At 35.2% G+C, this 27,174-nt stretch overlaps 1 protein-coding gene across 1 annotated transcript in view; it reads left to right on the top strand.

Moving 5' to 3' along the window:
- The window catches only part of LOC143255669 (uncharacterized), a 37,876-nt gene extending 11,120 nt beyond the window's left edge, over positions 1 to 26,756 (top strand). Inside the window, exons 2-10 of the mRNA XM_076511704.1 lie at positions 3,675 to 3,894; positions 5,420 to 7,592; positions 11,331 to 11,417; positions 13,565 to 13,690; positions 17,561 to 17,705; positions 18,077 to 18,203; positions 19,563 to 19,687; positions 22,442 to 22,561; positions 23,234 to 26,756. Coding sequence (XP_076367819.1) covers positions 3,675 to 3,894; positions 5,420 to 7,592; positions 11,331 to 11,417; positions 13,565 to 13,690; positions 17,561 to 17,705; positions 18,077 to 18,203; positions 19,563 to 19,687; positions 22,442 to 22,561; positions 23,234 to 23,349 — 3,239 coding nt within the window. The 3' untranslated portion in view covers positions 23,350 to 26,756. The remainder of the gene's footprint in view (positions 1 to 3,674; positions 3,895 to 5,419; positions 7,593 to 11,330; positions 11,418 to 13,564; positions 13,691 to 17,560; positions 17,706 to 18,076; positions 18,204 to 19,562; positions 19,688 to 22,441; positions 22,562 to 23,233) is intronic.
- The last annotated feature ends 418 nt before the right edge of the window (positions 26,757 to 27,174 follow it).

Raw genomic sequence — 27,174 nt, 5'->3', positions numbered from 1 at the left:
TATACGTTGGTAGCTGATAATAGTCATTAAGGAAGCAAAACTGAATGAAGGACAATATTCCTTTCCCTTCTTCGTTTTCTTATTCAATCCTTACTGGTTTGTTTTAAATTTCACGCAAAACTACACGTGGGTTATCTGTGCTGGCTGTTCCTAATTTAGCAGTGTAAGATTAGAGGAAAGGCAGCTACTCAGCACCACCTACCGTCAACTCTTTTACCAACTAATAGTGGGATTGACTGTCACGTTATGTAACGTCCCCACGGATTCGAACATTCGACTCTCAGATTGCGAGTCGAGTGCCATGTCGGGCCCAATCCCTTCTGACCTCGCTAGATGCTAATTGTTGCACTCTGTTTTGATGCGAGAGATTATTTTAAAAAGGAAAAATTCAATGTTTCGCATGCTAAACATAACATGCTTGTTCAGAAAAACTGTCTAAATTTTCCGTATTTTACACGTTTAAAGCATGTGTTGAATGCAATGGGTGAACGCATTTCTAGATTTTTCCATTGAAGTTATCAGTGGAGAATTCCTTAGCACTTGAACAAACAGGGTATTTAGTTACATCAGCCGTATAAAGGGTATATAAATACCTAAAGACCCTGTCTTCTCTATGTTTGCTAATGGGATGGCTTGGTGACACTGGAGACTTGACTCTGTTTAAATTAGCATGTGGTGTTTAATGTTGACAGTCTTATTCATAATTTTCTTAATGCATGTTTCTCTGAATTTAAACAAGTGTGATCGTTTCTCCTCTCTCTGCGTTAGTTAAATTGAGTTCGTTTTATGAATTGAATAAATTGTTATTTTTACCCTGAAACTTGTTTTGTTCTTTTTATTTGTTTATTCAGGTCAAAATTCACATTTTCCGCTGAACTTCTGATTAGAATGGGTGCTACTCTTACCTTTAAAAATAGTGCACTTACGAATATCATACTTGCAATATCTATGATGAAACAAGGGACTAAGAGGTTTTGTATATAGACTATCTACTTTAACTTAAAATATATATTTATATTTTAAAGTTTGCATAGGTAAAAAACAGTTGAAAATATTTATTAAATAAAACAGTGTACAGGCCCGTCATGGCCAGGCGGTTAGTGCGCTCGGCTCGTAATCTGAGGATCACATGTTCGAATCCCACTCTCACCAAACATGTTTCGCTTTTTCAGCTGTGGGAGTATTATAATGTGTGATCAATCGCACTGTTCATTTGTAAAAAAAATTGACCCAAGAGATAACAGTGGGTGGTGATTACTAGCTGCCTTCCCTCTAGTCTTATACTGCTAAATTAAGTACGGCTAGCGCAGATAGTTTACGCGTAGCTTTGCGCAAAGTTTAAAAAAACAACAACAACAATGTATAACGGTTTTGACAAATTAAGAATACTGTAATTTATTTTACGTGCAAGAACACAAATCTTCATAAGAAAATACGTTTTATTTACTCTTTAAATAAAAACATTCTTACTTAAGTTTAAATCGTTACAGTTGTTTTTGACAAGTTATATGTTTACTGTTACATTAATTAATTTATTTTGCCACTAGTTGTAATAATATATTTCAGTTTTTTCTTCCTCATTCTTTTCATTTTAAGTTATTTATATAATATAGAGAGTATTTGTGCCGATTTTCTTGTTATCGCATTAATTTCAGGATAAAGCGAAGTACTTGCCATTTTTTACTCTGGAGAAACGTAATAAGCGTGCATGTCATACACATAATTAATAAACTTTGTAAACAGAAAAGATTGCAGTAGTCCTGTTGTATTTTAATTACAAAACTACCGCTTTTTTTGAAAGAATACGCTACCATTCAGTAAGTTAGAAACAGATATTTGCCGATAAGATTAAAATAAACAGGTATAATGAAACTACAGGTTATAATAACAATACCAACTAAGTTGTTGCCCTATTGGGCACGTACAGTTGTAACCATGATATAATTATTTTCAATTAATCGTTGAATTATACAGAATACCTATATTTGGCTTCAATAACTTTGCATATTCATGAAATTCTATATCAGTCAGTTTACCAAAATATTCATATGCAAGGGCACTTCTGGCTTTATGAGTGTAATGCAATAGTTGTGTCACATTATGTGCAGTCTAGGTTTTCACATATTTGTAGATTACCTCTCTTAAGAACCCCCACAGTTGCACAGCGGAATGTCTGTGGACTTTTAACACTAGAAATCGGGTTTCGGTACCCGTAGTGGATAGAGTACAGATAGCCAATTGTGTAGCTTTATGTTTAACTTCAAAGAAACAAACATATCTAACGAGTTCCAAACGTCGTTTTTCCTTACCTTCCATGTAAGGTCCGCTGTGCTCAGGTGGTTAGGATGGTTGACTCGTAATCTCGAATCCCCGTTACACCAAGCATGTTTGCCCTTTCAGCCGTGGGGGCGTTATAATGTTACGGTCAATCCCACTATTCCTTGGTAAAAGAGTAGCCCAAGAGTTAGCGTTGGATGATGATGACTAACTGTCTTTCCTCTAGTCTTAACATTGCTAAATTAGGGTCGGTAGCGCAGATAGCCTTCGTGTAGCTTCGGGCGAAATTTGTAAAGCAAACAAACAAAATCTATGTAGTTATGATATGGCTTAGGTGTATGATTATGGTCATTATCCTGTTGAACATCAATTATAACTCCAAGGGCGCTGCGCGTTTTTATACGATAGTGTAATAATTATATCCGTCATTCTCTTAACTGTCGAGGCCCGGCATGGCCAGGTGGGTTAAGGTGTGCGTCTCGCAATCTGAGGGTCGCGGGTCTACATTTCCGTCGTACCAAACATATTTGCCCTTTTATCCGTGGGGGCGTTATAATGTGACGGTCAATCCCACTATTCGTTGGAAAAAGAGTAGCCCAAGAGTTGGCGGTAGGTGGTGATGACTAGCTGCCTTCCCTCTAGTCTTACATTGCTAAATTAGGGACGGCTAGCACAGATAGACCTCGAGTAGGTTTGCGCGAAATTCAAAAACAAACAAACAATCTTAACTGTCGTGATCTGTTTGTTACCAAAAACAGCTTCAAACCATGACATTTTCACTTCTGTGCTTAATTAACTTTAGGAAGTATGCAGGATATTCCGTTCGCAATTTGTGAGATTGGTTATTAAGTTACATTTTAGTTACTAATAACTAATGTTTAGCGAGTTGGTTAGTCAAATAATCTGTCATCAATCCTGCTGATGTGATGTAATTCGGTATGACAGCATTTCGTTTTGATGAAAGTTAAATGTTAGAATCGTTGTTGCAAACACAGACAAAATATAAACAACGTTATCGAGAACGTATCCACAAAATCATACTAGCCTTGGTACTCGGTTATCAAACGTATATCAGTTAATTGTTTTTATGTTTAAAACAAAAAGAGTAACTCTTTCTCATATCAGTGTTAGTAACGTGGTTTCCCTGAATGTAATTACTAATGCTGAAGTAATCAAACAATTGATTTTAGCCTTAACGGTGTACTTTTCATTCAGGTAGGTTTAACTCACTGGAGACTTCCTTAGCAACTTTATAGCAGATTGTGATTGTCCATTAAGTATATGTATTAAAAAATTAACACTCGAATAGCAAGCAACTTAAACATTTTGTGTCGTTAGTATGCAGTGACTCAAAAATATGAATTGTTAACATAAATAATCGGAAACTTTCTTTCCAGACACTTTTAGCACTCACACCACGTTATATGCTCCCTTTAACTGGGGAGGGTTACAGGGAAATGTTACGTTTTTTCAAGAAACTTCAGAGAGTGAGGTTGTTATTTCTGTTCACCTGATACCTAAGACCATCGAACCTAAAGAATATCGGTGGGGAGTATATACCTTTCCTGTTGGTTTTGACGAAAATGAAGCATGTTCGACTAAAAGTCTTGGTAGAACGTAAGTAAAATTCAGTTTAAGTGGATGAATAAATTCTCTCATTAATGTACATAATACTTTAAGTTCAATAAGTTTTGTTCCTTTTCTAATTGTGGAAGAAGAGAATGTAAGTTCGTTCATTCATATTACAAGTTTGAAAAAGCGTAATGAATACAAATATTTTTAAATGTATTTTACAAGTACAGAAGTTTTAATTAAGGATTACCCTAATGGAAAATTATTTGTGCTAAGGGAATACAGAGAACATTTGTGAGCTTCAGAGATCTCGCTTCTGATGTAATTATTTGAAAACCTTCAAATGATTAGGTAATTGATGCAAGTCATTTGCTTTTTTCAATTTCGCGCAAAGCTACATGAGAGCTATTTACGCTAGCCATCCCTAACTTAGCAGTGTAAGACTAGAAGGAAGACAGCTAGTCATCATCACCCATCGCCAACTCTTGGGATACTTTTTTACCAACGAATAGTGGGATTGACTGACACATTACAACGTCCCCACGGCTGCTAGGGCAAGCATGTTTGATGTACTGGAAATTCGAAACTGCGACCCTGAGATTACGAGTCGAACGACCTAACCACTTGGCTATGCCAAAAGATTGTAACTTTGATTATTTAAAACCATTTAAGTGATAAAATATATAGAAGAACAATTAGAATGTTGACTTAGAAATGTTTTTGCAGCATAAAACCTATTGCATTTTATTCTGTCTTCAAATGGTACAGCAATGTGTCTGAGGACTTACAACGCTAAAAATCGTGTTTCAGTACCCATGGTGAACAAAACATTAATAGCCTATTTTTTAGTTTCAAACAAACATTCAAAGTTTTGAGGTGCCCTATTTCATATGACGGCAAAGTATGACAAACTCGGGCTGTAGACTTAGAAATGGAATTAAAAAGTAATTTGTGACATCGCTATAGAGGGCTAAAATTAATAGTGAACACAATATAAAACAACGTATTTTAGACGGATGTGAATAAAGACAGCTAGTAGGAGTGCTATTAATTAGTGTTAGAATTTCTGTTCAAAGTTCCTTACCCAAAAGTAGATAATATAGCAGATGAACGTACTGTAACTGAACTCTGAAAGACTTGTCCCCCGGTGTATCAGCGGTAAGTCTACGGATTTACAACGCTAAAATTAGCTGTTCAGCTCCCATTTGTGGACACAGCAGATGCTGAATGTGGCTTTGCTATAAAACAAACATAAAAACCACATTGAAAGAATCGGGTTATGTCTGTTTAAATCCCTAATCAACAAAGCCCGACTTGCAGATGTTGCCTAGGGACAAATTTAAATAATTTTTACTTTTTTAGACTAAAATTATTAGGAAAATTATTGCTATTGTGGCTTTTAATAACGACTACTGAAAAGTTAAATTTAGTGAAAAATTTGCTATTACCAAGTTTCAATAATTATCCAATGAGAACCTTACAAATGTTTTTACAATATTTTGCATAATTTTTATTAAGATTAATAATATTATGGTCCTAAGTAATATATATGTATTTTCTTTTCATACAGGCGTCACGATTTGTCGCGTACACATGGAAATATCGTGGTTCCTCCTGAAAATGGTACAGTTCAAGTTTTTTCGGACAAAGAACTCAAACTCCTTGGAGTTGGTGGAATTTGGGGACAATCATTATTGATTCGAAGTGCTGATCATAAAGATGACATTCGTTCTTGTTCCAATATCGTGGACCTAGGAGACGTCAAGACTGCTGAGGCAGTGTTTACTTCGCCAGTGGCTGGAAGGGTAGTCTTTAGGCAGAGTGAATTAGGAGACACAACAATTTCTGCTTCTTTATTTCACACAGGAGATGGCTACAACCCCACGTCTCAACATGATTGGAAGATACTGGTCACAGATATATTGGATAAAACGGTTGTTCGTCGCCTACAGGATAGGTGCGACTACTTGACCATTTTGTATGATCCAAATAACATCGATGATACGAATTGCACCAAAACGAACCATGCGAGCTGTAAAGCTGGCGACTTGGTGAAGAAGCATGGGGTGATTAAAGTTGGATCTTCCAATTCCAGGTACTCCAAAGCTTTTTTTATCGATACAAACTTGCAGTTTGCCTCACTAGATGGCTACAGGAGCCTCTATTTGGCACTCTACGAAACGAAAAATGAATACCGTATCATGGCTTGTGCACAGATTATCGAAGTCAAACCCCGTGAAGTGAAAGCAGTTTTTAATAATGATGGTGTCACAGGTTTTATTCGATTTAGTCAGAGGCACAAGATGGATCCGACAATTGTCACGGTCAGTCTAAAAAACCTTCGAGGTAGGGGGTCAGGCTATCATATCCATGAATTTCCTGTGCCCCCAAGAATATCTAAGGATGATGACATTTGCTCCAGCCAATCTGTAGGTGGACACTTCAATCCTTTTCAAGTGAATAGAACCTTGAGTCCAGCACCAGGTTCTGGAACAAATGACATGTATGAAGTGGGTGATCTTAGTGGGAAATATGGCCTCTTGGACGCTGGGCTTCTGCCAACCTTTCATTTCGGAGTTTATGCTGACTTCAATCTTCCGCTCTTCGAGGCTTATAGCATTATTGGGCGATCAGTGGTAATCTATCGACCAGATGGTAGTCGATGGATCTGTGCTAGTATTAGTTATCCCACAAAATCTCGCACGGCAGTAGCTAGATTCGTGTTTCCTGTGGTGGGGGAAGTAACATTTCGGCAGGAACATGGAAACCCCTGGTCTGAGACCACAGTATTTGGCGAGTTCAGTTACTCAGATGGAACCCTGAATAACACAGTAAATCATCGTTGGGAGATTCATGTGGATCCTCCAGGCAGGGACTTTTATAATTGGTCTAAGCGCTGTGAGAGTGTGAGGGAACAGTACAATCCATATAGAGTAGGGTTAGAGAAGAGATACAGTCGAGAATGTCATCCAGCGAATCCTCTTCGATGTTCTCTAGGTGATCTTACAGGGAAATCAAGAAAAATCACTGTGGCTGCTCACAAAGGAAGTATCCAAAGTAAGGTTTTCTACACAGATGTTTCATTACCACTGGACGGCCCAACCGGAATCGTAGGTCGTGCTCTTGTTCTACACGATGACCTGGCTCCTCATCATCGTGGGGACAGACTGGCCTGCGCTTTGATTGTTCCATTTCGAGGGATAAAAGCTAGCGTCAAGACATGGTTGGTGGCCACTGCTATAGAATCAAACATTACAGGGTTCATTCAGTTTTCCCAAGAAACAATGTACGAACAAACTTACGGTAAGGTGGACATCCGAGGAATGGCAGAACTGGCCAGTGGCTATCATATTCATGAGGTTTCCGTTCCTCAAGATCTAGAATTTCCGTGTACCAATGATGCAGTTTATGGTCATTTCAACCCCTTTCAGTTGAATGTTTCAGTTGGTCCTGCTCCAGGTGTGGGAACAGTTGACCAGTACAAGGTCGGTGATCTCAGTGGAAAGTATGGCTTGTTGGACAATAAAAATGTTACTAGGATGGACTTTGAAGACAGTAATTTACCATTGTTTGGACAGAATAGCATTATAGGTCGATCTGTTGTCATTCACAAGAAAGAACGAAATTTCCGGTGGGTGTGTGGAACTATAGAGCCCAGTTATAAGAAAGAGGAGGTTTATGAATACAAAGCGATAGCTTCCTTTGATCAGTTGGAGTCATTTGTACAAGGCTACGTTCGTTTAGTAAGTAGAAATTATAGTCAAGTGTCACTTTTAAAACTAAAAAAACAAACAATATTTCACCAGAAATATTTTGTTCTTTGTGCTTTGGCTGTAACAGTTATGGGTAAGCTAAGAACGAGTTTACCCAAGAATTAGATGTTATAATCAAGTAATTTTTAAATTCAGTAATGTATGGAAGGTAAGCACAAAGACTAAACAGCTCACTTTAATTTAAGTGAGCTCTTAAGACTAATTTTCACATAGTTCTTTTATATTTTTTACGGTGCAGTTTTGTTACAAAATCGTTTCTCTTTGACGGGATTTTGATTATTGGGCTTAAGAAACTTTCAATATCACAATATTTTTCTTAATCTCTTAACGAGAGACATAATTTCATTTTTAGAAATATTTTCTGTACAATGATAAATATATTTGGAACAGTATTAAAGAAATACAGGATTTGAGCCCTTGTATCATATTTCTATATTAAAAGTAAGTGTATTTGTCTTTGTGGCATTTTGTAATATTATTTTCATAATTTGTTTAACTTTTAAAAAAGGTTTTCAAATAAAAAGAAATGGAAGCAGATATTTCTGACAAACTATAAGCATTTTATCTAGTTCATGATCTTGTATCCTTGAAATAATTTTACTCCATATCGTAACGCTAATTTAAAATTGAATGATCTTGGATTTTTGAAATAACACTATGTAACACAAATTTTGTTCCTGGATAGTATGTGTTATTTCTTAATTGCTTATATTGTAAAAGTATAGAAAATGGCCATTATTCCCTTCAAACTTTGCTTTTGTGACCTGGATAGTGAAATTTAGAAATTAACCTATTTTCTATGTAAAACCGGGCAAATTTGCACATTTTCATTTACATAAGGTCTGAATAAAACAACATATGAATCAAGATTTACATGTATTTATACTAAAATTATTGGCCCGGCATGCCCAAGTGGATTAAGGCGCTCAACTCGTAAGCTGAGGGCCGTGGGGGCGTTATAATGTGACTGTCAATCCCACTATTTGTTGGTAAAAGAGTAGCCCAAGAGTTTGCGGTGGGTAGTGATGACGAAATGTCTTCCCTCTAGTCGTACACTGCTAAATCAAGATGAGCATCAAGGATATAGTCTTTCAGGTACATCCTGCAGCCCATTTTTGCCGTAGTTCTTCATCAGAGCCTCAACCAGTTCCACATACTTTTCGGCCTTGTAATTGTCCAAGAAGCTCCGAACCATTGCGACAATGCTGCACCAAGCCTTCATACTGAGCTTCTTGGGGGAATTCTGTACACTCCAGGATCTTCTTTATTTGTGGCCCAACGAAGATAGCAACTTTAACCTTTGCCTCAGACAGCTTAGGGAAGAAGTCTCGAAGGTACTTAAAGGCTGCAGATTCCTTATCAAGAGCTGTGACAATTTATTTCATAAGACCCAATTTTGTGTGTAATGGTGGGAACCACATCTTCTGGAGGTCCACTAGTGGCTCAAACTTGCCATTGTGCCTCCCAACAAAGAATTCGGTCCGTTCTGGCCAGTGCTTCCTGTTGTAGTGCGCTGCGGTGTCTCTGCTATCCAAAAGGCAAAGATAACAGGGAAACTTGGTAAAGCCTCCTTGGAGATCCATCAGGAATGCCATCATTTTGAAGTCCCCGATAACCTCCCAGCCATACTAATCATATTTCAAGGCTTCTAGCAAGGTCTTGACGCTGTTTTATTACCCGTTGAAGTTCACCGAATGATTCAGGGGAAGAGATGGATAATTATTCCCGTTATAGGGCAGCACAGCTTTGAGACTTCTGGATGAGCTATCAATGAAGAGGCGCCACTTGTTCGGGTTACAGGCTATTACAATTGCCTCGCATAGAACGGATACACTATGGCAGAAGTAGAACCCATCTTGTCGACTGAAGAAGCTTGAAAAATGTCGGTGATGCTTCCTCTGACCTTCGACTTGCACACTTTCATCTAACAATTCCCACTCCTTGAGGATAGATGTCAAAAGTTCGGCATTCGACTTTGTTAGACCAAGATCTCTGACCAAGTCATTGAGGTCTCTTTGGTTGGGGTAGTATGGGTTTCTCTTACCAGCTGCACCTCTGAAATTGTAATGTAGATCTTCAACGTCTACCTTCTCTTCTGATCTGCTGCTCTCTTCTAAGGATGGCTGCTTTCTCTCTGGCTGAGTTGGTACAGGGAGCTCATGGCAGTGTGGCACTGGAGCGATGGATGATGGAAGGTCCGGGTAAATGATAGCAGATGCATTCTTGCTAGCCCGAAGTTTGGAAGAGTCCACCAAGTAGAAGTAGCAATTGCTTGAATGGTCAGTGGGTCCACGCCAAATTCTTGGAATAGCAAACTTCATGGCTCTCTTTTCTCCTCTGTACCATCCTGCAAAAGAGCAAAATAAAATTGTCATTATGAAGAATACATTTATTTCATCCACAACTAATTGTAAGAGGTTCATGCAAAATATTTTATATGTGATATTTTTTCTATACTATTGTAAATTTAAAAAACATAAATTGAAAGATATTTAAATTTTAAAAGGTCTAAAATTTCTATAATATCAAATCTTACTATTCAAGCAAGCAAAAATCGTCCGAATTACTTTCTAGAGTTTTTTGCAGTGCTCACAGGTAAAATGAGGTGCCCAGGGTTTGTCTTGATCCCTGACAGGCATGATAAAATATGCCTGGTAGACTTCACGCATTTTAGCAGATGCTGTCACAGAGTACTTTTTCGCTTTTGTCTTGATAAATTAGCTATATACATAGCAGAATGCGTCTGGAGAATACTTGCAGCTTTTTGATGCCATCTCTGATAAAATCAGATAGGTCTGTGTGTTCACTTAGGCAGCTAGAACTAAACTGAAGTGGTGAGTGGTGAGTCCCTGTATATATATATTACTATGAAAAGTTCTAGAAAATTCTAAAAGGTTCTTGAAAATTCTCGTAAGTTCTACAACATTCTAGAAAGTTCTTGAAAGTTTGAGAAGATTCTCTATCAGCTACTCAGCACTGAATCTTCCTGGAATGTTCTGGAAAATGGGTAAACTTGAAAATTTCATTACCCAGGTCCCAAAAGAAGTTTGAAGAGAAAAACAGCTCTTTCAATTTACTTTAGGCATGAGCAATTGGGAAATAACATTTTCTGCCTAGGAACAAGAAAAAATAAACATTTTTTTACAGAGTGTAATTTTACTTCACATGGTAACGCTAATTTAAAATCGAATGATCTTGCATTCTTGAAACTGATGTCCATATTTTACTGTAAACCCATGGACTTGCTGTATTGAAAAAAAAATTAAAATATTTTAACACAAATTTGGAATACTATTTTTTTAATTCCGTTGTTTTATGCTATGAAATATTTTGCCTCGTACCTAGTCAGTTTTGAACGTCAATCATTTTCAAGTTGTAGAATAATCTAAGTTGTTCAAACTTTAGTTCAATTTTTATCACTTTTTATGCATTTGAATTTGAAAATATGCGCTGCCTTTGACTTTCTGATTTAATACAGTATAATAAAATAGTGTGCCTTTAACCTCTTGCTTATATGTCTATTAAATAATCTATTGATTTGTTTCTTCAATGTAATTGTATTATAAACTGTTTCGCTGGTACATTGATAATTTGGTAAAAAATGTGGCTGCAATACGTTTGACTCGTATTTACTGTCTTGCAAAAAAATATTCCTGTACTTAGAAAAATTACACGAAGGTTTTATGTTATTTTATGACTTCTAAACAGCGACAGTTACAATACAAAGATGGAAGTCTCAGTGACACGTGGATTGAGGTGTACTTGAGATATCCCGGAAGACGAAACAGAAACATAGTAAGTATAGAGAATTACACTCGAAAGAAAACAAGTATTACATGAAGAAGTCCACTTTGTGATTAAATGTTTATTAAATGTAAGAATAAAATATGTGGTGAAGTACGTTGAATGCAATCCTACGCGTAGGCTACTGTTGGCAGTTTATGAACCTCGAGCAACTAAAGTATCATGTTTTTCAACTTAAATTTTGTTCAAAGAACCTTGCCATATTTTATATGTAAATATCTGGTTCATATATTATTGGTAACAAAAAGAAAAGCTTCAGTTATCTTGCTCTTTTCTATTTAAATTTCAAGCAAACCAGTCAAGAAAAAGAATATTGAAATTCGTTTGTACACAGTAGGATAGATTGAGAACCTTTTAATTTAAACAGCAACGATCTGATAGAATAAAGCAAAAATAGACAAACTAGATTTAATGAATGAGAGTACAAACAACTGTGCTAGAACACACATATTTCAGAAAAATAAACCAACTTTACATTATTGTTGTACACTTTAAACGTTTGTGTGGTTTTTACAAGTATTATCTTAAATATAAATTTACCTTGAGTGTTTTATGTGCAGTTAAGAAAGCAACTTTTGTATTGAGATATAACTATAAATCAAGTTTTGCCTGTGGCCTTAATTTTACATTGTAGTCTAATTGTACCTTAGTTTTGTATAAAAACACAACTTTACTGTTAAGTTTTTAAGAGGCTCATTTTGTGTCTGATTTACATCCAAAGATAAAATTATCATGAGAGCTATATGAATAGACACAATTCTATCCCAAATGTTGAGATTACACATGGTATGAACTAATTAATAGCTTATAGGTATCAGTCTCTGTTGTATTTTTAGACAACTGCACAACTGCATATTAATTTATATATGCATATATAAACATATTATTGTAGCTTTAGTTTTGCATGTAGACTTTTGGCATGCAAAGGTATAGTTTTTATGCATTACATTATAGAGAAATTAAATAGAGAAAAATTTTTAAAGGCGGGGAAATGTGTATGTATACTGACAGAATGTGAGTCTCGTACGTTATTATTACGACGATATTAAAGCTAAATCTCTGTTAAACTGTAATCGCACCACAACATGAACATCTGAAGTGGATTTTCACATTAATCTTAGGTCCTTCTGAGATGTATCAGCGGTAATGTTGTACTTAGGATGCGCCAAGCTGTGGCGCATGTGTTCATTGGCCACACTTCTCAAGATGCTGAAATCTTCAGCAGTAATTCTAATATCACAGTCTTGTAAACTATATGAAAGCTTAGTAGATGAACAAGGTGCGTCCTTAGTTGAATATATATGAAACAGCGTCATCTTAGCTCAGCGGTAAGTCTGACGGCTTGTAACGCTAAAATTTAGGTTTCAATACATTATGATGTCACAGCACAAATAGTCCATTGTGTGGCCCTATGCTGAAGAATACATAAACAAATTCGACTTCCTGCCGTAGCGAAGATAGTCCATTTTGTAGTGGTACGCTGAAACAAACACATTAATAGTAGAAACAAATCGTGGTTTCGTGTTCTGCGAATAGAAGTATTGAAAGCTTAATCAAAATTAGTTTTTGTTTGAAACTCTTCAGTTGGAATTTAGGGATAAGTGTTATATCTGATAGCAATTACGAAATATTAGTGAAAGCTAAGATAAAAAAATAGCTCACTGGGTCTTGCTAAGTGAGGACAATGGATGATTAAAATGTCCCAAAATGCATGATATCAGGGAAATAGTTGACATACAGAAGTTTTCTTAAGATACTTTGTGTACAGTTCATCAAAAAAGTATTGTTGATTAATCCTAGGTGTGTAACGATTAGGGTTGAATTTACTATAGACATCTTTAGCTTCTTTGAATATGATTATTTCTAAGCTATGCGGAAAACCGTAACATCTAAGATGGAAGTTTTTTTTTCTTGTTTTATTTAATAGTATAATAATTACAAAAGGTTACAGAATTTGGTGCTTAGACAGATATCTATTAAACATACGAAGTGCTTTTTTTTTCTTTTTTCTAAGAGATAACTGCAGAACTAAACTTCGCCTCACGATTTAGTTATCAAAGTTTCTCATGAAGATGAGATTTCAAAGAAATATCACATATCGAGACATAATTTCATCATTTTTCTCCTTTTCACAACAGACCACGGGACACAATTGGGACGTGTTCGTCAACCAGGTCGGCCATGATGCAGTACAACCAGTAGAAAACGTACGTTGTATAGCAGCAGGATACAGATGGAACCCTTATCTTTCGAAGTCTGATGATGTAAGTTAATAATTTGGCTACAGACTTTTACCCGAGAAGTATCTATGAATGTTTATACCTAATCAACTTTTTAAGCGCATTTCAGTAATTTTGTGCCGCATTCCTCATGTCTTCTTACCTTGTTAGTCTCAGCACCTCTAACAAGATACGAGTCACGTAAAGTAATGTAAAAGCAATAAAAACAAGAGCAATCGAATAATTTTCATACTCTCGCACCCAGACCCTTTTCGAGATTGAATGTGTTTGTGTTTGATAATTTCATATTTTACCTTCGAAAACACAGAAAATCCTTCTTGAATCCAGAATTTAGTGTGATGAGGAGTCTCAGCACTTAATTTGGTACTAATCGACCACAATTTAAAGTTATTAACCCCCAAACCGCGAAGATGCTCTATCTCCCCATTATAAAGAATGTTAAAAAGTGTTCCAGAATCAGGATTTGTATCCGTGATAAATTTGGAGAATACTTTCCCATACTGACTATCCATCTTGTGTACAGTTTTCGTGTACATTGTTTTATTAATTTTCGGGATACGCGCGTGGAAACTCAGGCAGACAGACATACAAACATATAGATTTGAGTGTAATACCATCGCCTCCCACACACACTCCGAGGGTAATAACATTGCTCTTAACCATAGTAATAAAAACTAGTGTCCGCTATGTATTTTTAAATAGAAAATGACTGATTTAATCCATCATTTATTGAGCAGTTTCTTACTCTGAATGTTGTTCATAGTGATAATGAAAGCTAATAAAAACAAGATATTCTTGGGTAGTTATTTGAAGATTAAAGCGGGGTATAATTATAAATGTATATCGGATAAAGAAAATAAAATTGTGAACCACCATTAGATAATGAAACATCGTGTCTCTAAATAACACACATTTTTCTTTTAATTTAAACTTATTTTAATATAAATATTTAGTTTACGCTACGTACTTTTTATATTATTCTGTTATTTTTCTTTTTGCATGCAGATCGTAGAGTTAGTATTTATAACTGACTGTCGGGTTTTTCGTGTAATTACCATAATATTTGTTTTGTACCTCGAATTTATGTTTTTTAATTAAGGAACTGTACGCTCAATGTAACCATTTTTTCTACTCTTTCTTCCCGAAACTCGTTCGCTACATGTATGTGCAGTATCTCTTCCTATTGTAAGAAGAAGCTTAGACTACGTGACAAGCAGTAAAGTAAATCATATTAAGCTGAAAATCGAATAATCAGTTTGTTTCAAGCATTTTAGGGCAAAGTTACAAGTTATCTGTGTCCGTAGTTTTGAACTCAGAAAAAAACAAAACAGTCTGGTCAATAGCATTCTTTGGTTTGAGTGAATTGTGAGACTTGGGCATTTTACCGGTTTTCCTGTGGGGCACCCACTGGTTTAAAGTTTGGAGCGCATTTTTGCAGTACGAGACGAGAATCATGGCGTTCGGTCTCATCTATGTCGATAAAAATGTGAAGATTTTTCTAGGCTAGGCACAGATGTAAGAGGCAAGAACATCAGTCGATAATTTAGTTTGTTTGTTCCAATGTGACATACGTAGCTGAGATAACAAAGAGTTGCTTTCCTCAGAACGGAAAGGTATGCTGTTGTATTCCTCTTGGATTTACACAGTTGATGACTATTCTACAAGAGCAACTTACAACTTAATACTGAACAACCTGTAAGTCAGGGGCGTCATTTCAGAAAAAAATACAGGGGCGGATGTAACGTTTTGTCAGCATATAAAACGTTTTTTGTCCAAATAGCAATGAATGAGAACTGGAAAGTTATTGTATTTCTAATATTGCTGGACAATATTGTTAGTTACATTAAAAAGGGAATCGCTTCCGTTTAATTTCTTCTGCTCCCTCCCTTCTCTGCTGTCGCAAAAATAGGGTCGGCGGAAACTATCCGAAATGTACCATTGGCTTACTTCCTAAATACTACACTGAGTGTGCCCACAAGATGTAGAGTACATTTTCTCAGTTTTTTTTAAATCTAGGGTACATAAGCTTTTCACTTTGTAAAGACTATCACCGCCCCTGCGCCAAGCTGTTTGAATCTGACTCGTGACTTCTGAGTGTCACGTAAATTGAGCAACTGTGTAATGTTTATGTAATCATTGACGATGAAGGCGGGATAATCACGTACAACTATGGACTTTCAATCAAATAGTTGGACGTGTCGTACTGACAACCTTGCAACAGAATATATTTACGAATAAGATCGGAAAATAAAGATGCTTGAAAAATTGTTATTCTTGTTTTAGGTTGCGAAGAAAATTGCCCCCCGCTAGTACAGCGGTATGTCTGCGGATTTACAACGCAAAATAAGGGGTTCGATTCCCCTCGGTGGGCTCAGCAGATAGCTCGATGTGGCTTTGCTATAAGAAAACACACACACACACGCGAAGAAAACTTCGACAATAGTGTATACAATCATATCTAATATAAAATCTGAGAATAGCTTGTGCTGTTCCACAGCCCGAGATGTTAAAAGGTTCAAAAATATTAATATTTATGCTCAGGTTAGACTGAAACTAGCCTAGAAACTGAAGTGCATTGATTTAAATTAGGATTAGCGAGTTTCCCAGAGCTACCAAAGTTCTTAAAATTCAATTCAGTTTAATTACGGCTGAAGGCTCAGCATGGCCAGGTGGGTTAAGGCGTTTGACTCGTAATCTGAGGGTCGCGGGTTTGAATCCCCGTCGCACCAAACCTGCTCGCCCTTTCAGCTGTGGGGACGTTATGATGTTTCGGTCAATCCCACTATTCGTTGGTAAAAGAGTAGCCCAAGAACTGGCGATGGGTGGTGATGACTAGTGCCTTCCCTGTAGTTTTACACTGCTAAATTAGGGACGGCTAGCGTAGATAGCCCTTGAGTAGCTTTGCGCGAAATTCAAAAACAAACAAACCATTTCGGCTGATGTTTCCACGAGTATATGCGCTATACGGTTTGAGTCATGCATCGAGTGTTTAGGATGTGTTATCAGATACATACAAGAAGTAACTCTGTAAGTGTAAACTGTTCGGAAGAAAATGCAATATATCTATTTTTTTGAAGGCCTGAAAATGGCTGTAGTAATTGTTAAACCGTCATGCATGATAGTTTGGTAGCACTGTAATCTGTTTTAAAGCTCTTGTATCAGTAGTTTCATAAAATTAAATAATACAAGGAGATTCACGTTTTTAGACGCTGGAATACTTTCAGTGAATGAACCACACCATTATTATTACCATTGTTTCACAATTACACCCATTAGGATTTTACCATCCCCTTTTTATAATCCGGAACGAAGAAAATCCAGAGAAAATTAACTCAGAAACAACCCTCTTTGATTTTGTCTTTCAAAATTTGAAGTGCATATTTTGATAAAATGTTTGGAAAACAAATTTTACACTCCAGATATATATAATTTTTAAACCAACGTTTCTCTTTAATATACACAACTGTTTAATATTATAATATTCGTTAAATTATAAAATTGCTTGACTATGATATTCCTCCTCCTCCCTAAGTTCATTTGTTAATTCTTAAAGTCTCTCACGATGCAATGTATATGCAGTTGTCAGTTTTTGGACTACTTTACCCTAGTGAAATAGCCCACCCTATAGTAACAATGCAAGAATTAGATTAACGAGTAAAACAAGTTATGTGACATAATTTTCTATGAATTAGCTATTTTGCTAACCCACTAATACACGCTGATTTTGAAAACAAATACAGCATGCAGTGAAAGAGTATTTAGGTGTCCGTTGTTATGTAAACACAAATAATCTCGTTAATCCAAATAAACATGAACATAGTTACGAACTTTAAGATGTTTTAAAACTGAACAGCAGTTGAAATAATTCGTCCTGCCTTATTGATTTGACCGAAGGAATTTTACAAACGCGACTGTGGGCCAGCCAACCCTCTACGCTGTGAAATGGGTGACATGACCAATCGTCACGGAACACTGGAGGTTGGAGGAGAAAGAAAAGTTTTTACAGACGTCAACCTCCCTCTGGTGGGCAACTACTCAGGTAGGTCCAAAAATAAAACTACTAACTTTTTCAAATTGTATTTATTACATACTATAATACCAATCCTATTTATTAGGAGTTTTGTACAGTTTAGAGCCATTTCAGTGTTGTCAGTGTTATTTCTTCTCCAATTGTTTTTAGTAAGTTTATAATAAAAAGGTAATGAAAAATATGTGTATTAATAGAGTGTATAAAGGACAATAATGTACCACATTTCAAAAGCTTTTAACTTGGTAAATTAACATACATACTTTGAGTTAAAATTTAATGGAAAAGTAAATGTAGTAGTATATTGTGAAATGATAACACTTAAAAATATAGATAATAATTACAAAAATATTAACTTAATAAATTAATATACATACTTTCAGTTATGGGACGGTCTGTCGTTATCTTTTCCAAAGGTGGAAGTAGTAATAAGTTAGGTTGTGCCAATATCAAATATGACCTTCATCTTGTGAAACACGTGACGGTCAGAAAACATCCGGGATTTACCAGGTAAAGTTGCTATTCTCATGTTAATTATGGAGTTAATAGTGAGTATTTCAGGATGTTGAAAAAATTTTCGATAAACATGTTATTGCATAAACTTATGAATTTTGAAATATGTGTTGAATGCATGGTCCAAGTGCTTTTTTGATACCCTTACCTTGTCTTTCAACATACACACTTTTTGTTGTCTAGATAACAAAGTTAACAGAGACTTGTAAGATAGCGAAACTTAATGGAGGTAATTTTTGTTACCTTTACCCTTTCTAATCACTTGCGCACACCTTCCGACATGCTTTCATAATATTGTTTGTGAGAGGGACGGTTTCTCAGCGCCCGTTTCAACACTTCCATTCATAAGTATCCAGAGGCAACTTCACATGTATGTCTTCGTATCAAACAGCATGAATATCCGTTTCATTCTCCAGTTTTGAAGCATGCAACTGTTTAACGTATATATTTATAACTTGTACCAATTTTCGAGATGAAGATTTTGAGAGATTATGTTTCGTAGTCGGCATTTATCACTGATTTTTACATTTATAGGTTATCACCTCTTACAAGGCCGGGCACCGCATGGCCAGGTGGATTAAGGCATTCGACTCGTAATCTGAGGGTCGCGATCTCGAATCCCCGTCGCACCAAGCATGCTCACCCTATCAGCCGTGGGGGCGTTATAATGTTACGGTAAATTCCACTATTCGTTGGTAAAAGAGTAGATAAATTAGGGACGGCTAGTGCGGGTAGCCCTCATGTAGCTTTGCACGAAATTTAAAAACAAAACAAACTTACAAGCCTGTGTTGCGACTTGTTGGAGGTCTCTTTATGGATGGTCATTGTCACGAAAACTCATCCATTTTCTTTTGTATACTAATGCCATTAAGAATAAGATATATTCTTGTCTTTTAAGTTATAAATGCACGATCTGAACTCATCTTTATATTATGAGTATATGAATATTTTGCATTGGAAAGGGTTATTAAATACCTTTCTCAAAAGTAATTAGTTTTCATTAGCATCATCTTATACATGTCGTTCCACCGCGACTTTCTACCATTAGTGGTTGTCACGTGACTTGCTGAATTGCATGTGCAGATTTGTTTTAATGCAACGTACTCAACTCTTTCTATACCTGATCAAGTTAATCAGGTATCTTCTTTTCGATAAAAGTTATTTATAGTTTATATTTTTTTTGGTGGCCTAATTTAATTGTACTTATTTAATATATTTCCACTATTTAAAACTTATGTAAGGCGTTTAATATAGCAACATGATACCTTTCATGGGATTGGTTATTGTTTTATTTTTTAGTATTTTTCAGTTTTTGTGCTTTTAATTTGTTACTGTAAAATTTTCTGTTAACACTAGCGCCAGGTTTATGGAACATATGCGAGAGCTACTGAATATGTCGGACTGGCTGGTACAACATGATGCGCAGTCTACTCATGATATACTGGATGGGCAGTGTGCGCAGTTGACAGTTCATTTTTATGGTAAGCTTATCCATTTTTAAAATAACTTTACAACTGCTTTATTACTCATAAAAAGATACGGTTGGTAATTTTCACTTTAAGAAACCTTATTTTTTAACCGGAAGTAACTTACTACATAAATTGTTAGTATCTTCGCAGGAATCAAATCATAAAATTTGAAACTGTCATATTGGAAATACATTTTGTAAACCATTTATGAGTGATGAGAAAACCGAAATTTTGATTTTCATTAAAGCTATTCATACCAGTAACCTGAAAATGAGAGTGAACATTTTATTTTTATTTCATAAATGCAGTTTTCATAATTTTAATTCTCGTGTATTATAAAAAAAATATTGTCTACACTAAATAACTACGTGATTTTCAACTTGAATAGTATAGAATCTTATGTGGACAGGATTTAAACAGTTTGTTCATAATCCCTTATAATTGAGGTATAGTTACTTAAAATTTTGAACTTCTGACCTGAAAGAAGACAAGTAATCACGAGAGTCTTTCCGTTTTTGAACTGAATAACGTCATTAACTGTCACTTCTATAACACCACTACAACAAAAAAGGCGGAACATGCTCAGCGAAATCAGTCTTAAAACCTCTACCCTTAGATTCTTTGACCTGTAGTTTATCACGCCTTCCTTTGACAGAGATAGTAATATATCTCTGGTTTTATATAAACCCAATATAAATAAATATTACCACGGAGTGTTTTTTGGAAGTACTTTCACCATTGTATGAGCATTTTAGTCATGAATTTAATAGAATAGCAATAGAAAAAAGTGATGAGGTCGTATAACATATCAATGATTAGACAGTATTTTGGGACAAAATATTTCATTGCAAAGTGATAAAAGTTCAAATAAATATCGTGTCTCAGTACTTCAGTAGGCATTATTAGCTATATAGAAAGTTGTATTAGTTAGAGTACACCGTAGTAAACAGATTTAACTCTAATTTATGTCTAACTGAAACATGACGTCATCAAAATTGCCGCGAATCACGCCACGACTGATTACATCTCTGGGATTATACGTCTTAAAAGGCAATCCCAACGTATGATCGTAACACCTCACCAAATTTAGATCATTTTCTCACGTGCTATTATTTTCGTTCCTTATCTATGAGGAAGTTGCAAAATACACAACACCATTATGTTGAAACCCACATTTTCTCTCCGGCAGTGTGTTTACTCATGCATACATTTACAGACAGGTGAAAGTGAAAAAGAAAGCCAACCACACTATATCTGTTGTAAACAATCAAAATTTGCGGTGTATACTAGAATAATTTACGCGTTTTAGAAAGAAAAAAAAAATATATATATATAGATAAACGACCTTTCACAGTTAATATATATATATATATATGCATATTTTAACCAACGTTTCAACTTCGTGTCTTCGTCAATGTTAATATACAACTGATAATTGTGAAAAATGGAGAAATCATAGATGCTTTCGAAAAAGTCAAGAATATTTATAAAATGAATTATGTGATTCAATAAGTTAATCATTCTACTGATCAGCCCATTTAATTAAAATGTGGTTGATTAAGTAAAGTTAAAAGAAAAAACAGGAAAAGACATGAGAATGTGGTAGACATGAGAGATGATACAAGACTATAAAGTGTCATGAATAATGGACAAAATGTCTAGGAAATTATTCTTAAACAAAGATAGGAACCCTCAATTCGAAGGTTCACCTTAGGTGGGTTTCTACAAGTAAAGTCTTCAATACCCCTTTTTTTGCCTGCAGGAGTAGGAACATGGAATGTGTTCTGGTCTGCATTCACAAGTACGTCGTAAATACTTTTCGCAAGAACAAAGTACCTGAGAAACCTGGTGGTGAATTTCACTTTAAATCAAACTTTAAATGGATCTATCGCATTTGGACTGTCATTATCACAGTGGACTTGAAGATGGATATGGTAATAGGCACATAGATTTTACCCATCTGCCCTCCTGGTGATAGATGAAAAATATTTCAAAGAAATCCTCAAGTAAAGCAAATATGTATATATCTATAGCTGTGTGTTTTGTTCTAACTTTTCTCCTGTAGTTGGCGCTCGATAGAGAATAATTATAATTAGCAGGTACTTGTTTTTGTCGATTCTTAATAGATATGAAACGAAATTAATACTACAACGAAAGAAAGACGAACACTGTTTAGTGTGTAAAAGCGTGGAAAATATTCGCTTAAGACGTGAATAAGTGACAGAGATATAAGTGATCATTGGGCCATTCGCGATAATTTTGAGACGTCATGCTTTCGCTAACTAGATAAGAGTTTTATCAGGGAATCACCTGAGGGAAGTGCATATTGTGGTGTCCTCTAGCGAATTCAACGAGAACTTTCTCATGGAATTGCAATCAGACAATATTTCTAATTTTTTACATTGTATGTTTAGCAGATCCATTTCAGTCAAACTTGCTTTATTTCCTTTCAACTAATTTTTGTGGTGTTACGTATAATTTTGTTATAATTAAAATTTGCTGCCATAAAAGTTCAAAGCTTGTGAACCATACTTCAATAAAAAGTTTTCCATACCTTTCCTTTATACTCTCAAGTTATGAAAATTTTCTGGAACGTAAGTGAACCTTTTATTTGCGGGTTTAAGGCGGTTAACTTCAAAGCATAAGTGTGAACGACCTTCTTTTCTTGCAGTAAAAACAGATATTAACTACTATGTGCGTATTATATATCTTTTACTTCTCTAATATTGACTTCTAACCAGTAAAACCTAACTTTGGTTCTTCTAGGTCCTGACGCCCATAAACTTCAGATTGAATTTAGTAATTTAATAAACTTGGGAAGTGTGCGTAAACGTACAAAGCTTGGAATTAGGAAGATTAGCACTTTTTATAAGCCGTGTAGAACTCGTAAGTATGAATCTTTTTTGTTATAGTCATAATAAAAAAACAACAGAAACTGTTGTTATTTTTAGAACTTGATAATAAATACCTTAGTTGAAATTCAAGTTTTTTTTTTTATTTTATTTTTACGAGTTTTTTTATGTTTCACCAATACCGAAAAAGATCTGTCCAGCAGAATTTGGAATTAGCCTATTTTACAACATTAAGTTATGATTCGTTGTATTTCTATAATAATGCTTTCAAAACCTTAACTGAGGTCTTAAATATTAAAAAAATCTTAAAACCAATCTGAGTTTTGCAAAACACTTTTTACTAGAGGTTTAAAGTAGTGTAATTACCGAATACAAAATCATCTTTTTAAACTGAAGACACACTTAGCCCGCTTACCATGATTTGCGCGACACTCCTGCTGCCATATGCATTTTGTCTTATGTTTTTGATTATTCTTTGTCTGAAGAATGGGTATTTCATGCAATAAATATATAAATTCGCCAAAAATGTCGTCGACTTAGGACTAACGTAAATATTTCAAGCTGGTCGAACTTCATGATATGTTGTTGTAATTATAACTGAAATATTATTAACAATGAGGATATTTACCTAATGATTTAACACATTTTAACTATTTACTTTTTATGTTCGTTTCTCATCAATTATTACAATGATTTTATTTTTCAGTAAACGAAGTTCTTGGAGAGGACTATGTCGCAGGATACAATGTTTCTTCTTCGTTATTGTCTTCCTTTTTTACTGTCGTGATGGGCTTCTTGGGAGTTATGTTACTTTTATTATGAAAAGTCCTGAAGATTTCGAGTACATATCGATATTATTCCTGTGGAAAATTTCTGATTAAAAATAACTTATTTGTATATGGTAATTATCATATAATCTTTTCACTCGTGCCAGACGTGCAAATATTAAACTGTCGTGCTATCAGACGCAGGATTTTATAGAGAGAAAATTTTGAAACTCTGCATTAAAACTACTTATCGTTTCACCAGATGCCGCCTTTGTGATCAATGATAACTATTGAATATCTTGCAACGTATTGTTTAAATTGCTTAAGGTGAATTTTAATTCAATTAATTCCCTGTATATTTCAGGAAAGGCGCCTACCCCAGGCAGGACAAGGTTGTTTAGTAGTTAGTTAAGTCCTGTTGTTTTCTTATATAGAGATGATATTGTGTTATTTTTATTTTAGTTTTATGATTTATTTAATAGAAATTTTGTAGCCTCCTAGTGGCACAGTGGTATGTCTACGGACTTATGCTCCTAAAAACCGGGTTTCAATACTCGTGTTGGGCAGAGCAAATGAAACTCTTTGTGTAGCTTTATGCATAGAAAAAAACAAACAAACAAGAAAGAATTTCTGTAAGGTAGATAAAATCATTCAGTAATTAGGATGTTAAACTTATATAAAGACGCATCTGAAAGTTAGATTTCAGAATTAAATAAATAATGACAAGCGAAGACCAAGAGTTGTGTCAGTTGTAATAACCTTCGATAATATATACTATTTGCTATGCTGATTTCTTTGGCTTAATTTTAATTACATCTCCGTTTAGTTTTACAGTATATACATGTACAGGCTTCTCAGCAAATCTTTAAACACCATAAAGCCTGTTTTAAGAAGCTTAGCCGTGAAACCTGTAGAAATGCTAAAAGAGCTTACAGTAGCACATCGAATCATTTTTAATGCTTCAGTTTATAAGAAATGTATATTTACAAAAATATAAGTTGCTGCTGTTTGTTTAAATATAAAATTCGGTTCTTAGCTGTAACTGTCGTTCATGTGCCCTGAAGCAGACACTATATGTGGCCAATGACACATGAATATTATTGGTTACGAGGTAATAAAGGTTATCCACAACTGTTTGTAACAAGTGAGAAGCAACGTTTCAAGTATATTTGACATAATCGATTATAATATAGTACTTCCGCAAAAAAAAATTTCGTAAAACGTAGTTCCTATTTCAATCAATTTCAGCCTTAATTTGTCAAGTTAAGCCTTTACTTTAGAGGCTGGTAGCAGCAATAGACTACTGTAAAACCTGTATATATATATACAGTGGTACCTCGGTTCTCGAACTTAATCCGTTCCAGAAGGCTGTTTGAAAACCGAAAACCCATAAGAAATACTGTAAATTAAATTAATCCGTTACAGACCTCTAAAAATTATGCATTATGAAGCATTTTAAGTAAAAGGATTGCTTATTTATACCTGTATGATAATACTTACATGCATAGTCAATCACAAAAACTATAAACACAATAAAAAAACAATAAATGAAAATTTAACTGCACTTTACCAGTGCTAAGGAGAGCTGATTGTGTAAGTGAAAGGTGGTGAGGAACGTGGAGAGTGGGAGGGTTATTATTGTTTGGAAGGGGAGTCACCTTCCATGAAAACGTCAGGTAACTCTTCTTCTGGGGTTCTTTCTCTTTTCTGTCTCTTTGCACAGCTACAACCTGCTTGAGACTCACTGAACCTATTTCTCACTAAAATCTTGTCTAATAAGGTTTGTTTCTGCTTGCATTTTAAAATGTTTCTGAAGTAAGACATGGCATTGTCATTGAAAAGGTTTGTGCTGCAGTTTGCTACAGCTTTGTCAGGGTGAAAATTTTCAACAAAACTTTGTAACTCTCCCCATTTTCCACACATTTCCTTGATTAGTGAACGAGGAACATCCTCCCTTCCCTCCTCCTCATCTGAAGAGACTTCCTCAGTTGCCTTCTGTTGCTGCTCCTTCTGAAGGTCTTGGAGTTCTTCCACATCATCACCACTTACATTCAAGCCCATACACTTGCCTAGTGAGACAATATTCTCGACAACAGGCTCAGCCTCAAAGTCTTCAAAGTCTCTATCTGCTACTGAGTCTGGCCACAATTTCTTCCAGGCTGAGTTCATGGTCCTCATAGACACTTCCCTCCAGGCTTTGTCTATGATCCTCAAACAATGGAGGATATTAAAGTGATTTTTCCAGAACTCTCTGAGCGTTAACTCTGTGGTAGAGGTCACTTCAAAGCACCTTTGAAACAGTGCTTTGGTACAGAGTTTCTTAAAGTTCGATATGACCTGCTGGACCGTGGGTTGAATGAGAGGAGTCGTGTTAGGGGGCAAGAGGTTCACCCTAATGAAACTGTACTCCTCTACCAACCCGTCTTCCAAGCCTGGTGGGTGAGCAGGTGCATTGTCCATCACAAGAAGGGCCTTCAGTGGTAACTGTTTTTCCGTGAGGTAATTCTTTACACGTGGGGCAAACACTTCATGGACCAACTCCATAAAAAATTGCCTGGTTACCCATGCTTTACTATTAGTCCTCCACATGACAGTTAGTTTACTTTTCAGGACATTATTTTTCTTAAAAACCCTCTGATTCTTAGAATGGTACACAAGCAAAGGCTGTGTAAGTAAGTCCTTACTTACATTACTACATAACAATAGAGTTAGCCTGTCCTTTATTGGCTTGTGCCCTAGCAGTGATTTCTCCTCCTTGGTGATGTAGGTCCTTTTTGGCATTTTCTTCCAAAAGAAGCGTAGGCCGAAAATGGTCGAAGAGTCATTCGGGTTATTTCGGGGTTCGGGTCACGACAGCTTGGTTCGGGAATCCAGTTTATGTTCTACAACTGAGACATTTTTTTCTCAAACAATATGTTTGAGTAACTGAATTGTTCAAGAAGGGAGTTGTTCGAGAACAGAGGTACCACTGTGTATATATACACACACATACACTAAACCTTATGCTAATGGCACTTGTACTCCGAGAGTAGAAGTAACATTAATGCTAAATATAAAGTATTTTTATTAATTGAATGTATTTAATAATCGCTGAAGCTGTTTAGACATGTATAATATTATATTTGCTTTTTAAGATTATTATTAAGATTATTTGGGTCTTTTAAATACTACTTACGTTTTCAACAGCGTATTTAATGTAATTTCTTGTAGTTAGGTTTAAAGTTTATTATTATTATTTCCATCAATAAAAAAAAACTGAAAACGTAGCAAACAGTTTAATTTCGCTTACTTATTTTTATTTCTAGTACGACTTAACAGTTGAATTAATAATTTTCTTCCAACTTGTACAGCTATAATACAACTTACTGTATACAAAAAGTACTACGAGAATGTAATATTTAAAGTGTAAACCAATATCTGTGTTTCAGTTCCCACTATAATAAAAAATACTAACAGACATAAGCTTGATGAATTTATTATTATATATTTATATTTGTTATGACCACAATTAGTTCCATATTATACTATTAGATAACAGCAGTATGCTCCACAATTAATTCAAATCTATCAAAATTTAATTTAAATATAATAAAGCTCACTTTCCATGTTGTTTTGAAGTTTACATTTTTTTCTCGAGATCAGAATTAAAACGGCAATTATATCCATATTTCAATTAACAAACATTGAACTATTGTAAAGCATATGAAAAAAAAATTAAAGAAATTATTTATGCTTATTCAGTAACGCTAAATGCACTTCAGTTTTGGCAATTTCAAGTAATTCACTTTTATTATATTTTTCTAGTTGTTCAAGGAGGGGTGATTCAAAGAAACCTTGATAATCAGACGCGATCAAATCTTGTTGGCACTGATAAATATAA

The sequence above is a fragment of the Tachypleus tridentatus genome, chromosome 7 (assembly GCF_004210375.1).
Source record: "Tachypleus tridentatus isolate NWPU-2018 chromosome 7, ASM421037v1, whole genome shotgun sequence".
In the NCBI taxonomy this organism is placed as follows: domain Eukaryota; kingdom Metazoa; phylum Arthropoda; class Merostomata; order Xiphosura; family Limulidae; genus Tachypleus; species Tachypleus tridentatus.
This window is presented reverse-complemented; position numbering and strand designations above follow the sequence as displayed.